Source organism: Ornithodoros turicata, chromosome 5, assembly GCF_037126465.1.
Source record: "Ornithodoros turicata isolate Travis chromosome 5, ASM3712646v1, whole genome shotgun sequence".
In the NCBI taxonomy this organism is placed as follows: domain Eukaryota; kingdom Metazoa; phylum Arthropoda; class Arachnida; order Ixodida; family Argasidae; genus Ornithodoros; species Ornithodoros turicata.
The window spans coordinates 73,502,775-73,518,884 of NC_088205.1; the positions used below are offsets into that span (position 1 = coordinate 73,502,775).

Below are 16,110 nucleotides of genomic sequence, written 5' to 3' on the forward strand. Positions count from 1 at the left end.
TTCGTTCTTTCTTTCTTTGTCTTGTTTTCGCTTTTCATTTCGATTTGGCACTGGGAGGCGTTGGCAGTCATTGCTGTAACGGCGCCCTTTCCATTAGCACGCACATTGTATGTGCTCTTGCACATTAACTGTGCCTTGTATATAAGTTAGCAGCGCAGAATTGGACTTGTTGTGTCGCCTGTTTCCCTCCACGAAGCAGAAGGCAATGTGTGCTGGTCTGCATGTGTCGTCTGCTAGTTAATGAGGCTGCTTCATCGTCTGCGACCGCGTGCCGAGCCAGGAAGTTGTGCAGTGCGCTCCTTTGTAGTGCCTTCCTTTGAAAGAGTTATGGTGACATTGGTGATGCGACTGCCTTTTGTCTGCCTCGTTATGGGTTAGCATATTCAGAAGCTGCGGTGCATTCGGAATACAGCGATACAGTCATGGCGCCGGTCAAAGCCAGATGTAGGAAAGCCACGCCAACGGTGAGTACGCAGTCATTCCTGTCATGCAGTGCAGCTCATCTGACGTCCCGTCTATATAATCGTGTGTCTGTGAAACAACGGAACATGACCGGCATTTGCAGTGACATAAAATTCGACGCGTCCCAAAATTTGATACGCTTTGTCAATGTTGATTGATATGGAGAGGGATCTCGCGTGGAGGTTGGTTGCAGTTATGAGGACTTGCTACTCAGCATCCGTGTGGTGCTGCAACATGTGTCGTTGCTACGAGCGCGCGATTCACAGAAGTGCGCCTGAGTTACTTCAACCGTTGAACGTCACAGAAACATAGGGACGCAAAGCCCATCTGTGATGAAGCGTATACTTCGATGAGCAAATTAGAACGGTGCAAGCGAGCTGGTGTGCTATAGAATGAGGTCACATTTCCTCGAGTTTGAGGAACACACAAGACGAAGAGGAGCATATACTGTAGCGCATCGATGGCCAAGCGCTCGGATAGCTCGCGGTCCCCAGGGGACCTTGAGGGTGAACGCGGTTCTGTGGTGGTCCTTGTCATAGGCTCAAAAACGACTTCGGCCATTCGCGTCCACTCGTTTCTGGTCCGTGTCTCTTCTCTCTCTCCTTCTTCTGCTGCCCTCTCTCCATCTATACGCCGATCATAGCCACAGTTGCTTCGTGGCGCTAACACACACACACACAGATATCGCTCATTCATGAGGAGCACACTGAGAGAGGACGAGCTCAATGCCCGCTAATGTTTCTTTCGAATGTCAGGGATATGAAGGCATACTGAAATCGGTAGTCGTGTCCAATGGAACTCCGACAGTGTGGTGTTCGAGGAAGGACACGTGCCAAGCAGACTTTGACGTGGGTTTTTCTCTCTATCTCTACTATTTACCTAGGCGTTCTCCCGCACCATGGCAGCGTGCAATCGTGGCAGTCGGTTTCAAATTTGTTCTTCCAAATTCGTGACATTGCAAGATGCGAGGAGGGGGGCTTCAGTTTAAAATTGATGCATTTTGAAAACAGTTTACTCTCCTTTTTCTCTCTCTCCCCCTTCCTGGCTCACGATCTGCCATTGCACTAAAAAAAAAAGAAAAAACGAGAAACTTCGGAAACGATCATGAAATGTTGGGGTTTTTGCCAGCGGTAGTCTTGAAGAACCCTCAGGTGGGCAAACTTGACCCACAGACTGACCACTATGGCGTCGTTCATGATCATAATTCGTCTCACGACATAAGGCCACAAATTATCAATTATCAAATCGAAGACTACGATTGGTTGTGACACTGTCGACAATGCCGTGGAATTCATCGATTACAAAATTGATATCACGACAGCCGCTCGGACGACAGACACAATAGGCGATCGTTCACGGCTTCGATATTTCAGCATCACCCGGAGCCGACCTTTTCGCAACCAGAATAACACCACAAGGTTGTCCTAGGAGGGGGTATGCTTCCATCTATTCCACCTGGCACAGTGACGATCAAGACGGCGATGACCGGCAGAGCTTCTTTTTTGAACCCTTTCCAAGCTTCCCTCCTCTCTTTTTATTGTTCCACTTCACGCGGCACGTGACCGAGTCTAATCTCGTCCCCAGAGAAGATGAGGGAGAGAATGCGTGCACTCGCTCTTGCATGAATGCCGCATCAGATCCTTTTCTTAAGTACACAGTGACCGGCGGATGATACTGGCAATGGATTTCTGGTTCAATGTGCGCTACTGAAGTCTTCCGCTTTCGCGCCACTGTCTTGCGGAGTGGTTCGTTTCGTAGCAGAAGACAAGTCGCAGAAGACAGGTAGCAGAAGAGGTTTCGGTTTGGATCGGTGAGTTTGAACATGCTTCGTGCTTGTTTGTTGAGAAAAATTCAACAGCTGATAGCTGCAGAAGTTTATTAGTTCTTGCTCGGTGTCGAACGAGATGATCTATATGCTCTCGGTGTAATTTTCTGTGTGCAATGCAAAATTCGCGGCGTCCTGCGCACATTGTCCGCACGCTCGCGAACTTTTCAAAGAATTTCGCTGTCATCAAATGCAATCCACACAAAGAAATTTCGAAAACATTTTTCAGCGGAGATTGCTTGCTGCTCTAATGTCTACAGCCGCGCTGTTAGTTGCCTGTGGTACGGTTTCAGATCAGGGATTTGCGGTTGTCTTTCTCAGGGAGTGTCACACGTATATCTGCTCGCTTTTTTGGCCTTGTTGCTTTTTTTCCCATCTTCTTTTTTTTGTGGGTGGGTATCGTAAAACCTTTCGGTGTAGGTGTGGTAGGGTGCTGGAGAAATCCGTTTCAGGTAATGAAAGTACGGGCCATGGAAAAGGTCCAAGACTGCGCCATAACGCAGCCCTGCGCCACCTAGCAGAAACAGAGAGAACAGGCTAGCGATAATCCACGCCAGATTCGAGTGACACCTGTTTCCTCATCTGACGTGTTTATTGAATGCGCCATCCCCGCGATGCAACTAGGGTCAAAGGGGCTTGCTGCCGTGGACTCGTGGCCGACGCCACGAGTTGAGCGGGACCGTCAGAGACGAATATATGCGAGGCATCAGCATGAATACGTCTACGTCAATTCAGAAAAATATACAACCAATACCGGCTTCTCTGTTCACTACCGTGCGCCTGCTAGCACGTGCGGAGCAAAAATAAACGGACCGTCACGTGACATAACGACGCATATATAGAAACGGCACGCGCATAAGATCTACTCGAACTTTCCACCAGCAGTCACCACACGACTCGTGTTTTCTCTCATTCAACGCGGAAGAACAATAGCGCATTGAGACGTCCAAATGTCACGGGGACGGCCCTCGTGGTGGTAAGTGACAACAACATGCTGCCGACGTTCTCGCTTCGGATGCGCGGAGTTCGGTTTCGAGATCCTCCGGCTGTTGTCTTTTGCCCTGGTGTACGAAGGCAAAAGGGTTCGCGTTTCATTCGGCCTCATCTTCGCGCGCTCTTACAACAACGCGCAGTCGTTCAGCCTTGGCCCGATAACGCCAGAGTAATGATTTTCGTGACGAATGACAAAGCGTAAAAGATAATGGTGAGTTTTAGTACATCGTACGCTGTCGCCTTTGCATAACGTAAGGGATATAGCGCGGTGTTTCTGCGCCGCAAAGTTCTGTTTATGTATTGCGCGTGCGCAGAACCACCAACGCTATCCCTTACGTACGCAAAGGCGATAGCAGACAATGCGCTAAAACTCGCTAATAATAATTCGTGGCTTTATCTCGCGGTACACGATGATCGTGACGCGTAAAAAAAAAGAGCGTTTTCAGAATACTGTAAGTATGTAAGTACGTATTATCTGGAGAAGAAAGGAAAAAAAAACAGTCTTGGAACAGGATGGGAGTTGCCTCAGGACAGAAGCCGCCGATATTTCGTCTTCTTCGTCTTCTTCTGGGCCCAGAAGAACAGTCTCTGTTCGAAATATCGGCGGCTTCTGTCCTGAGGCAACTCCCTTCCTACATCTCTACCGGCTCGCTGGATTTCTACCCATCTATAGTCTTGGAACAGGGTGGTTGCCACTACAGGCGCCTGCAGCTCCATGTCATTTAGTTTGGTTTCTGTCTTAGAGACGCAGCGAAGGTGTTTCAAAGCGGCAGTGTATCTTTTAGGAAGGCGCAGAGTGCCTTCGGAGATTCAACCTTTTGGGCCTGTGTAGGCCATCTCCCCATCACTCTACAAAAGGAGAAAGGCCTTTGGTCGAGAGCTTGGAGGGATTGCTTCAGTCTTGCTCTTGCTGGCTCGTAGTCTGGACACTACTTCTGAATACTACTTCTTAGGCATGAGGAAGTCGAAAGTTGATTGCGCCAAGGAAGAGTACGAGAACGTGAAAGTATGTACCGAAGTAAATGTACGGTTGGGGGTAACTCGTTACTGTAACTAAGCTACTTTTTTCGGCATCTTTTAACTCAACTCGTTGCTCTTGAGCTCCAGTAACTTCTTGTGGAACGCGTTCATTTTTTAAGTAACTTTGTCAAAGTAACTCGGAGAAAGTTTCGAGTTCCTTTTGTTCGATTCTCGTCTACAAACAAAGCGTCCTTCTTACCTAGTGACTTGAGACCGCAGCAACGTGCGCGCCGGTGATACGTGCACGGCGCGTCTGACTCCCCTGTTGTTACGCGGTGAACGTTACAGATTCTGTTTTGGCCGTACATTAGGAGGCTCAGGTGTCGCTCATCTTGACGACGAGCAGTGTATTTATAATAACAAAGGGCATTGTGTAGTAAGGTTAAAACTTGGCGCAGTTCTACGATATGTATATAGAGGACAACTCATAGAACATAAACTTGCTTTGTGCTCCGTTCAAGAACCTTATTATGAGATCAAAATCATCAAATCCCTCCCTAAAGAAGCATATAAATGTAGGCTTCTTTCGTCTTATCAGATATTGATACAGTTTTTGTATATCAAAACTGTTTTGAAACGTCTTGCATCGCCCATTGTGAGATGAAGTCCCGAATTATCTATAGAAAGGTCAAGAACTAAAAAAGTATATATTGGATAGCGAGTAACTTGAAAGTAACTCGTTACTTTTCTAAAGTAGCTTAAGAACTTCAAGTTCATTTTCATTCCGTGTAACTTCGTTGGTAACTTAGTTATATTTGTTGCACAGTAACTCAACTGGTAACGAGTTCCCTTTGTCGAATAACTTCCCCACTTCGGACGGTTCCTGTCCGATCACGAGCTACTCACTGCTACTCTTCTCGGAACTTCCCCTGTAGTCCTCGTCACGCCACGGCAAACATGAAAACAAATCTTCCGCGCTACCTCATGGGACGCCACGCCGATCATTAAAAAAAAAAAAAAAGAAAGAAATGAAAAGGAAGGAAGGAACCTATGGCAACGCGGCATGCTAGGAATGAAATTGTAGTGTATCGATAACGATTGGTTGATATCGGAGCAGTTTTTTTTTTTTTTCCTTTTCACCGCCCTTTTCTTTCTGATTAGATGTTGATGATCGGGATAAGAACAATAACGGTTGCTTTGGTCGCACCCCCGCAAGCTCCAACGCGCATTATTAGTCGTGGTCTTAATTTTCGCTGTTACTTGCCTGCAAGTCCAGTTATTGTGAGGTTGCGAAGTATTCTTTCTGCTGAGTGTTTTACAGTGAGTGATGCATTGGGGAAGGGAAAGGCGTGCAGCAACAGGTGAAATCGAGACTAGTGTAAACTATGGCGTTATTGTTCTAGGTTCCAATCAGCTTCCCTTCATACAGCAGACGGTCCAAGCTGTTTTCATAGACAAAGGAATGCACAATCAAACATGTTGTATATATATGTAAATATATTTATCAGCAACTGTATCATATGTTGTATACAAGCAAATGCGTGTATTAAATTATCATATGCATGTCAGCAAACCCAGATACTCATACCCATATCATCATCATCATGTATTTCTCTCTCTCTCTCTCTCTCTCCCCTAGATACTGTACGGAACAGTTCTCATGAAAAATTTTACGAATTTATCAAATGTACTCAGACTAGAGAGACAATAATAAAAACTGCCTTAAAAATAACTAACGTTGCATTCACGTGATAATTTTCTAGGTCCGCATTATTATTGTGTTTACTGCGACGACGTCTTATAAAACATATAGCTCGACAGATAAAAGTTGTAGATAATGCCGTGTGCACCCTTAGTCGACAAGAACATCCCCCTCCGCTTTTTCTATGAGGAGGTAATTCAACACGAAGAGTGAGCAGTAAAATCCACAAAGCGTAACATCGATGCCTTTTATTTATTTATTTATTTTTTTTTTTTTGCGAAATTAGATCCGCCATATTTTTCCTTCCTTCCGTTCTGATGTTGTACGGCGTGGGAAAACATCTCTCGCTTGCAAGGTTGCCGCTCTGATTCACGGTCTTACGCCAATTACCGTACAATGGTTGCGTGATGCTCTATGTTCCGGATAGTTATGCTCTATGATGACCCTGAATATCCCAGCGCCACGCAAAACCTGATTCTCATATCGCATTCAGATGGAGGTGTTGAAACGGAATTAATCTGCAACTGGCGCCGTCTATGCATGGTACGTGTCCGACGGCGGACACAGGACCGTTTGAAGTTCTTTCTCTGTAAAATAAAAAGGGAGGAAAAAATTAAGAAAAGAGCGACACGGACTGCACGCAGCGCACAATGCGGTACCAGTGAATTTTCCTTAGTTAGGAAAACATTACCTGCGGTAATCAAAAGCCACTCAAATAAGCATGCACACGCTACCAGGCAATCCGTACCACCCAATCCAGCCCTTGCATCCGCCATCTGACGCCCCTGCTAGAAGCAACACCATGAACCGTACTTCATAGTCTGTAAGGCTGGCCTTATTACGACCGGACTAATTTCCCACCGTTTCACGTCGTAAGCCACAACCAGTAGTTGATCGCACCGCCAATACAACAAGTACACATACCGTCGCTTTCAATGTCCCACTTTGAGTACGAGATTGACATTGCATCCTGTACAACGTATAGATGCGTCAGCAGTCTGTTACGGCATCTGTGCTATTGAACACGAATGTGCACACATCAATGTGTCAACGGACGTCCACGCTTTATATCAACGTCCGGCCAAGATGCTTCACCTGCCCGTTGCGCGTGACTATTGCTTACAGCGCTCACGGCGGCAAGTGCACGCGTAAACATCGCACACATGACATATGTGGCTTGTGCGCCTCCGCTGAATGTCCTAAGTTGCTCGAGGGGAGAAAACGTCATTGTCTGAACCTGCAAGGTTATACTTCCTCGTCACGAACTTTTAAAGAAAGTGGCCACGGTTTTTGCGGCGACGGGATATAAAAGTGAAATTCCGTGGCCCTCTGTGATCATTTGCTGCTACTTTGTCGTCGTGGGAGAATACGTGCATCAGGAAGCAGGTGCCGGTGGCCAAGTCACAGAGTAGTGTAACTGGATGGTTACTATATGCTAGGTATAGTTCAAACATTATGGCTACAGCAAAAGTTGCGTGACATATATGCAGGGTGTCCAAGCATGGGTGTATCTATAGATTTATAAAATAAAAAAAATTAATAAAATTACCCCTGTGAGCGATTGAAACCAACCGAATGTTGGTGGGAGACGTGTATCGTGGTCGCCAGTATTTCCTTCGATTGCGCCTAATTAATTATTGCGATAAGGCTAACTAGCTAACTTTCGAAACTCGGTTAAGGGCTCAGGTGTCAAATGGAAGTTATAGAAACGGCTTCAGAAAATACCAGAACGAGGTGTATTCAAAGGTACGGTTTGGGAGGCCTTTTCTTTTTCTTTTTTGTCGAAAAAGAGACCCGACAAATACAAAAAAGAAAAAGACGTGCCAGCGTGGCCGCGCTCCGCAATTGCATTGTCACGTGCTATTTTTTTTTTTTTTTTTCATACTGAGAAGGCCACACCAATCGTGCCTCGTTGAAAACACCTCGGAATGGTCTTTCTCAAGGCGCCTCTACAACTTTCCAGTGGACACGGCAGCCCTAAAAAAAAGTTTGCTAATTACTCTTGTCCGTTTCATTAATTCTTATTTGAAGAAATTTGTTGCATGTTGGTTGGGACCCCTTGTCCCAACCATTTTATTTTATTTTATTTTTCTTACATATTTTGCTTATTTTATTTTTCTTCGGGAAATGCATGCTTACCATTCTTTATAGTCCCCCTCAAATGCCGTCTCTCGCAGCGCCCCCATCCCCATATCTTTCAGCGGCTAAACTGTATACACAAACGAAGAAGAATCGCCCGGAAAGATACCCAGAGATCAGCGACCTTCTGCCGCAGGTCAGCGTTGCCTCAGCACGGCTACCTCTAAAGAGGACGTTCGTCAATGCACACAAAACTATTCAAGCATGCTCAATGACTCACATCACTAGCCACAGCACCGCCATCTTTGTTTGTGCACCACCAACAGCTGAGAGACGAAAGCACGCTCCGTGATTCGCTAATCACCTCCTAAGTAACGAGAAGAAAGGCTGACCAACCTGCCAGGTGATCCACCACTTCACTGCTTCGTGCTTCGCATCCTCAAAGCCCGTTCCACCGTCCATGACGATCCCAGTCTTCGATAAGGGAGAAGAGACCTTTGTCTCCCGATGGCTCTTTCAAGATGTCGTCAGATAAGTCCAGCCTCCTATGGTCCAGCTCGGATGGTCGCACTTCCGGTTGAGATTTTCAACACCAACGTCATTTAGGCTGTTCCTTCAGAGATGGGCATGGCAGTCGTGTGACATCCTCTCATTGTTGAGTGATGGTCTGTTGTGTCATAATGTTTCCGCAGGTACCGGGAAGGCTGGGGTTGGGAGGGATAATTTACGTTTTTGGACATGGCAAATATGTTTTAAAATGCGAAAGAGACTATTGTTCACCGTGCCACATAAACTCATCAAAGGGATCGGGCAGTGGAAGTCCTCCCCGGGGTTCAACGATGAAAGGTTGCGAAACCAACTGAAGCCATCCACTGCCGCTCCGTTCACTTTGGCGACAGTTCCTGTGCCCTGGACTGACATCCTGCAACACCGTCGTGCTCTGCAGATGTTCCTGGATTTTCTGCAAGACACCGGTCTCCTCTATGTTCTTTAATCCCGATGTGCGGCCTTGTTACCGTCCCTCCCCCGTCGACCCCTCGTTGTCATTTTACGTCTCATGCAGTCCCGTCGGCATTGAGGTATAGCGGGCCACAACCCAGGTGGCGAATTTCGCCATTCATCATCATCAGCGTATTTGTTGTTGCTGCTGCTGCATGTGTCGTTATGACATGACAACGTGCAGTGGCGGCATGGTGCTCGAAGGAAGGGAGGGACGGATCGTGTGTTCTGGACTGACTTCATGAGGAACTGTGTTGTAATTTACCTATGAGCATTTGAGGAAAACGCTCAGATAGCACAGCCGAACCCGGGTTACCCACCAGCCTCGGCGAAATAAGCGGTGGTGGCAGTGGTGATGACGAAATAAGCATTTCCCCAGTCGCACCTTCCTGACAAATGACATGATTTTGAACAACTTCTGTATATCTTTGTGGGTAGGAGAGAAAATTGCCGAATGTTGACGGACAGTTTGACGTGTGCCGTGACTGATTTGACCACGTAACACTTATCGAACGACAGACGCCTCTGTTCTGCCGGTCGAGCGTTTCATCTCGGATGACATCAATCTCTGTGTCGATATTGCTTTTGTATCTCGCATTTTTGTTGTCGAGTGATGTAGTTGACGACCTCATATGCCGCCGCTGCGTGAGGTCCTTCCACATTTATTACGCTGTGAAAGACTGCGTGGAATATGTATTGCTCAGAAAGATTTTCAAACAGGAACCCTGAACGTGTCGAAGTCGACCTAAAACCGGGAACCTTCGACATCGGATGTCACAAAAAGAGGGATGTTCTTTTTTTTTTTTTTTTGAATAAACACGATCAACAACAACAAACAAGAGAAGCTATCAATCAAAACCACTCGTGTCTTGTAGACGTATACGGTTAGGCGACAGTGGTCAGCCCGAGTATGCATAAGCTATCTTTCTTGATATTTCCCGAGATCAATCATTACGTTTATTGGTTTGCTTAGGGAACTATACCCATACAAGGCTGTGAAACTCTTTTTTCATTAAATTACACGTGGCGTTACATAAAGCACCGTTTACGTGGTGCTTGTTAGGCACATGGCTAGCATCGGTCGATCGAAACATGTACTGTATATAGGACTATTACTTCGCAATAGGGGGGCATTCATGCAGCAAAACGAAAACTATTTCATGACACCGTGGCACTATATAGTAACAAACCAACTCGCGTGTACCTGTATGCATAGACTGTATTTCACATGACTCCTCTCGCATATCGATGCGTGGCATTGACAGTGGTCAACTTAGACAAGTTTATTTTCGAAGGTGCTCTAGCCCAGTGTTTCCCAAAGTGTGGTCCGCGCACCCTTGGGGGTCCGCGAGAGTGTCCGTGGGGGTCCGCGACCGTCTCTCACATTTCATTGAGGATTTTCGTCCTCACAAACACGCGCTCGTACATGCTGCCCGATTTCCAAGCACCCAGAACTTCCAAAATTTCTACAAGCATGCTTCAACGGCTAGCTTCTAATTTCTGATAGAAAAGTCCTGCAATGCACGTTTGTCCGCGTCATACACATACAAACAAGAGGAAGAAACCAGTCCGGAATCGTTTCTGAAGCTGTATCGAAAGCACGCAGCAGCTGACGAGGTTGCTGGTTATGCACTGGCTGTGACGGTGTGTGTGTGTGTGTGGGGGGGGGGGGGGGGGGGTCCGTGAATTGGTTCTCATCGCTTCCGGGGGTCCGTCACCGCCAAAAGTTTGGGAAACACTGCTCTAGCCGGCCTTGCGTTCACATCCGGAAATCGCATTGTCCCCGTGCGTCTGGCTTATAAACATCCTTTTGAAATGCGTTGTCATCTCATATATGCTTCGGCGGCCTGAAAGCATCTTCTTTCCCCGCCTCACCCCGTGCCAAACGCGATGCACTAGGATGATGGTACGCAGCCGCAGCACAGTGCCTTCCATCAAGATCATTTTGTTTTTCCACTTTCCTTCCAGGGGACCTTTCTTAAAAGGACGTCCCAAAGACTGGTTTTCTGATTCTTTTTTCTTTTTCTTTTTTTTGTCCAAAGGCAAACTAAAAAAGAGCTGCGACTCTAGCACAGCGTAGATCCGCTGCACGATGTCCATCTTTCGGGTGCCCCCGCATACTCTCGCTTTTAGTGACCATTCAAGCGAAGGATCGTTTTGGTGATCCGTGGGTCTTTTTCCGCGGTTGAGGGCACAAGTCAACGTAACATGTTATGTTGGAAGAGTGAATGGTTGTTGAGTGTCGTATACGGGTTCTGCAAGAGGAGCTAGCTATGTCTCGCACCGTTTACACAGCACGTGCTAGTGTGTTTGTTCTTCGGTGAGCTACTGTGAACAACGCCGAGTGCGAACAGTAACCGCGCTAGGTAAGATGCCGTATGTGCTTTAGAAAAGAATATAATAGAAGTAGAAAAAAAATGGAAACGTAATGGTGCGACCAGCTGCTCCAGGACGCTTGACGTGTGAAAGCGCTGAATGATTTAAAAGATTATTTCATCACGTATGTCCTTGAGGTAGTTCGCCAGGGCACACAGCGCAGGTTGCTGGTGCTGCTTTGGCCAGCTCCCCGGTACCTTCTCAACACTAAAAGGTAGGTTGTCAAGTCTCGCGAGGGCGTTCTTTCGAAAATAAGTTGACTGAGCTTGTATTGGTATAGTGGAGCACCGCCGTCTTGCTGCGTGACAGCGAGAGGCGTTTCATGTTGTCTCCTTCTGGTCACACTCAAGTCGGTAGCTGCCGTCAGATATAAGCTCGTGCTAACCTATAGTGACAGGTCACGGGATGATGGAACGTCTGACTTGTTCCGTGCCCAAAACCATTGCTGACATGGCGGACCATATTGCTTTTGCTCCGTTCGTCGTCGAAGCTGCGTAACAGCAGACATGGTCGGAGATGCCGCACCGTTATCAGAGGCCACATACTCAGGATAACATCGACGTAAAAAAAAATATGCTCTCTACGACGTCCAAGACCGTAAACCGTAGATGTGCTAGGCACGAAACGATTGTAGAAAGAAAAAAAAAAGGTGTATATAACGGAAGTCGTTATATACATATAGTCGTTATTTCTCGAGGCGGTGGGAGTCCCGGCGCCACCGAGCTGTGTTGACGTCGCCTTATTCATTGTTCACCTTGCTGCCGTAATAGCGGCGTTATCTCTGGGTGGGTCGATGAACTCGAGTTTCAGTTAAGTGTGTTCGAAGCTGTACAATACAGACGGAGAACATCGCCGCCCTTCTCCATTTCGAGATCTTCGTTTCTCTCTCGCCCTCTCTCTTTCTTGTCGTTGTGGAGGTTCCCGCCATCTGGATCATCGCGCGACAACACATTCCTGCCTTCGACACCCCATTCTTGTCTTCGGCAAGCAGCGCCTGTCCATCGAGCAGTCAATTACACTGTTAACGCTTCACATACTTTACTTCCATTACTCCCGATTATTTTTTTAGGAGGGTGGGGGGGGGGGGAGGGGGGCGGACTGCACTATTGAGATAATGTTAGTGCATATGGTAAGGAAGCGGAGAAGATTGTTCGCCAAATTTGGCACGATATCCGCCCGGCAGACTAGTAACCTCTTTCGACACTGAATCACCGTGACCATGACATCAGAGCAACATTGTGCACTTCACGGCACGACAGAAAAAGCAACGCTGTATACGATTTAAGCCCACACTGTGTTATACTTATGATTCCCTGCGAACCAGGTTAATGGTCTCGAGGTGACCACCGGACGGCGCTGCTGTTACCGTAACGACTCCGCGTAACGACGGGCAGCTGTCCGCCTTTGATTGGTTATATATGATGGTCGAGGGGCTACCATTGACCGTCGTTTGAAGCGCGATGTTGTGTACTCAGTGGGTTGATGACAAGCCATTATGGTGTCATTTGTATTGTCATCAAGCAGGATATCCTATATACTGTCATATATCTGCTTATAAGATAAGAAAAACATTGTGTGCTGTTGATGCAGTGTATCGAATGACGTGATACACTGCAGACATATCCCACTCGACATCGTAGTGCTTGCGTGGGGGTGTACCTCGAAATAAAGTGCTCGAAATCCCCGTTCCAAAATAAACTACTATAGATAAATGTCGTATCTGATTATAAAATGCGCAGTCACGCGCGGGAAACGGCCAACAGCGAACTTGAACTAACCTAATAATAAACTAAACAACGTGCTGTTCCCTCGTGTCCCTTCTAAGCCTAACGGACACTAAAATGTGGATTTCGTTCGCTAAAATGACTTGGACAGACATCGAACAGCCTTGAATTTGAGTGGTTAAATATTTGTTTGGTTTGACTTGTGGTCAACATTTGAGTGATGTCGCGTTTTGAAACACGGTATATCATCGAGCATTCTCCTTTGTTTTCCTTGTTTCGAGAGAGAGAGAGAGAAATACATGATGACGATTTTCGCAACCGGGGATTTCGAGATCGGGGATTTCGCAGGAATATCGAGGTCCTCCCCTTGCATGCGACTTTTCGTCACTCAGGTATCACGATGTGAATAATAAAACATAATTAAAAGTATGCATGTTGCTGGAGTGAGCACCGCTTACTAAACATCCTTTCTCGATGTGTGTGAACTATAGTTCGAGTCCCCTGTTTTCTTATGAATTACATTGCCTGTTATTTTTCCACAATAGCAGTGTAATTGGGTGAAGTAAATAAAGTTGAAGCTTTGGTCCTCGTAAACGACGAACTTTTGACGGATTCTTCGGCTGCTTCGATGCTCATCAATAAGAGAACGTGGTTGGAACTAAAAAGAAGGCCAACAGGGAAATTGCAAACCCGTTGGAAATTGTCTCACGAGCCTTTATTTATTTATACTTCAGGTGCCATGTCGCCATAGAAGGTGTGGGCAATACACAGCACAACTGCATGCTATATACGTTTGAGCAGTGAACAAAAAAAAACAAAAAAAACAAGGATATGTATATAGACGATACATGAGAAGTCACATCGGAGATTTGTAATATTGGAATAATGGAATGGAATAATTGGAATTTGCCGACCAGATCTATAGCATTATTTGTCATTATTTATTATTATCATTGTCACTATTAACGTTATTTGTCACTGAAGGACCAAAAGCACACCATTTTTCTCAATGAATGCGGAGAGGCCTCGGATTGACCTCTTCAAACGATCTCCCACGACGATTGGGCAGATTCTCTGCGGAGACCAATGAGAATGCGCTTCGCACTGTCGGTATGGGAAGGAGAGGAAGAGCGTAAATTGCAGGTTCTTTCGCTCGTAAAATCCCGAACGACCAGCGGCATAGCCGAGTTAAGGCGTCCAGCTCGTTGGTCGTAGCCAAGGTCGCGCTGAAGACTTGGAAGTTGTGCGTTCGAATCCTATACCACCGGCTGTGCAGTCCGAGGTTTTCCCTGGGTTTTCCGAAGACTTTCCAGACGAATGTCGGCACAGTTCCCCCTGAAGTCGGTCCGCAGGACGCATGCTCACCATTTCATTTGTATTGGGGTCGTGGTAACGGCATCTTTTAGTTTCGCGAGGAGAAATTTTTACACCCTGTTCAATCGAAAACACGCAAAAACATTATGCCGTTACGCTTCGCACCTGCTCTTTTAGGAGTGCAAGGTGCGTGAAAATACCACAACGCAATCCTCGACGTTTGGTGCCGATTTGGCACCGGGGTTCATCATTAGAGAGTTTTAGTGTACCGTACGCTATCGCCTTTGCGCACGTACGGGATAGCGTTGGTGGCTTTGCGCACGCGCGAACCATAAAGAGAGCTTCGCGCAGTGCGCAGAACCATTACGCTATCCCTTACGTACTTACAGGCGATAGCGTACGATGCAATAAAACCCACTATTATTGACTGGCAACGTCGCAGAAGCGAGTTCATAAAGCTTCCAGTGGTGCCAAAAATCAATATTAACAATTCTTCTACCCGCAAGGATCACGTTATATAAGTTGCGCCGGTAATGAACGCTACGAAGTGACCAGGTGTCTGCGGAGATGACAGAGAGGTTGATAGTGGCATTCGCGTGCCTATTCGTTGGACCGGACGTCGTTGGGTAACAATTACTCGTCCATGTCATTACCATGTCACGTCGAGACTGGGAGGTGCCCGGGTTCGAATCACGGTGCCGGCTGTGCTGTGTGGGGAATTTTCCTGGGTTTTCCTCTGACGCTTTCAGACTTATGTCGGCACAGTTCCCTTAGAAGTCGACCCAGCAGGACGTACATTCCCCAGAGCGTTAGTCGTGACGTTGCCCACCTCTGTGAGACCGACACAAGCTCTTTCAGAAGCTCCACGATCACCATCGGAAAAGAATATGAGGTTTTGAACATCCGGAGAAAACAGTACACCTACATCTTTGCATGAGTGCGAATATCTGTAGAATTTAGATACGGGACTATATTTTGTTTTTGCTTTTCACGATAACATGCCGATGCTGTAAGTGGATGTATACTCCAGAGCCATATTTTGTTACCTATTTCGACACTCTGAGAAAAAAAGAAGAAAAAACAAAGCGTAAATAGGGAAGCAACTGCAGCTTTTAGTTCCCTAGATTGAAACTAGATTAATCTAGATTACTCCCCATTTTAGTCCCATGACCATGAAATTTACTTTCCAGCACACTGTGGATACTCCCGCATGGGACTGATATTAAGGGACTAAAGTTGCTCCATACTTTCCCGGTGAACGAATGACTTCAGCCTTGCTATCGTTAACGGTATAGCACTATTTTGTGGTACAAGTACTGACCAGATTTCGAGCCGATCGGGGCAGTATATCATTTGTGACCTGACCTACACGCTTGTATGGAAGGACTGTTATTTCGGTGAATAATTACTAATTCTGGTTCCTGCGAGTCAAATATAATATTAGGCTCCAAGGTAATGACTTCGGTTGCGCTAGTTGGCGTCGATCATTTCTGTTCATGGCCCTACAACTTGGCTAAAAACAGCTGCCATATGAACCATTTCAAAGCCAAGTTCGTTTTTTTCTCATCTCTGCTTTCACTATAGAGCAAGGCGGACGCAGAGGTAGAGAAAGCGAAAGTTTTTCCAGCAGTCAAGGTTACGCCCTTGCTCGAACTATACTCCCAACTTCTATGTTG

At 46.5% G+C, this 16,110-nt stretch overlaps 1 protein-coding gene across 2 annotated transcripts in view; it reads left to right on the top strand.

Annotated features, from left to right (window-relative positions):
* The first annotated feature begins 62 nt into the window (after window positions 1–62).
* Window positions 63–16,110, top strand: part of LOC135394759 (CAP-Gly domain-containing linker protein 1-like) — a 105,073-nt gene continuing 89,025 nt past the window's right edge. For both annotated transcript variants that reach the window (XM_064625711.1, XM_064625714.1), the window contains exon 1: window positions 63–464. In XM_064625711.1, the coding sequence (XP_064481781.1) occupies window positions 423–464 (42 nt within the window). In that variant the 5' untranslated portion in view covers window positions 63–422. The remainder of the gene's footprint in view (window positions 465–16,110) is intronic.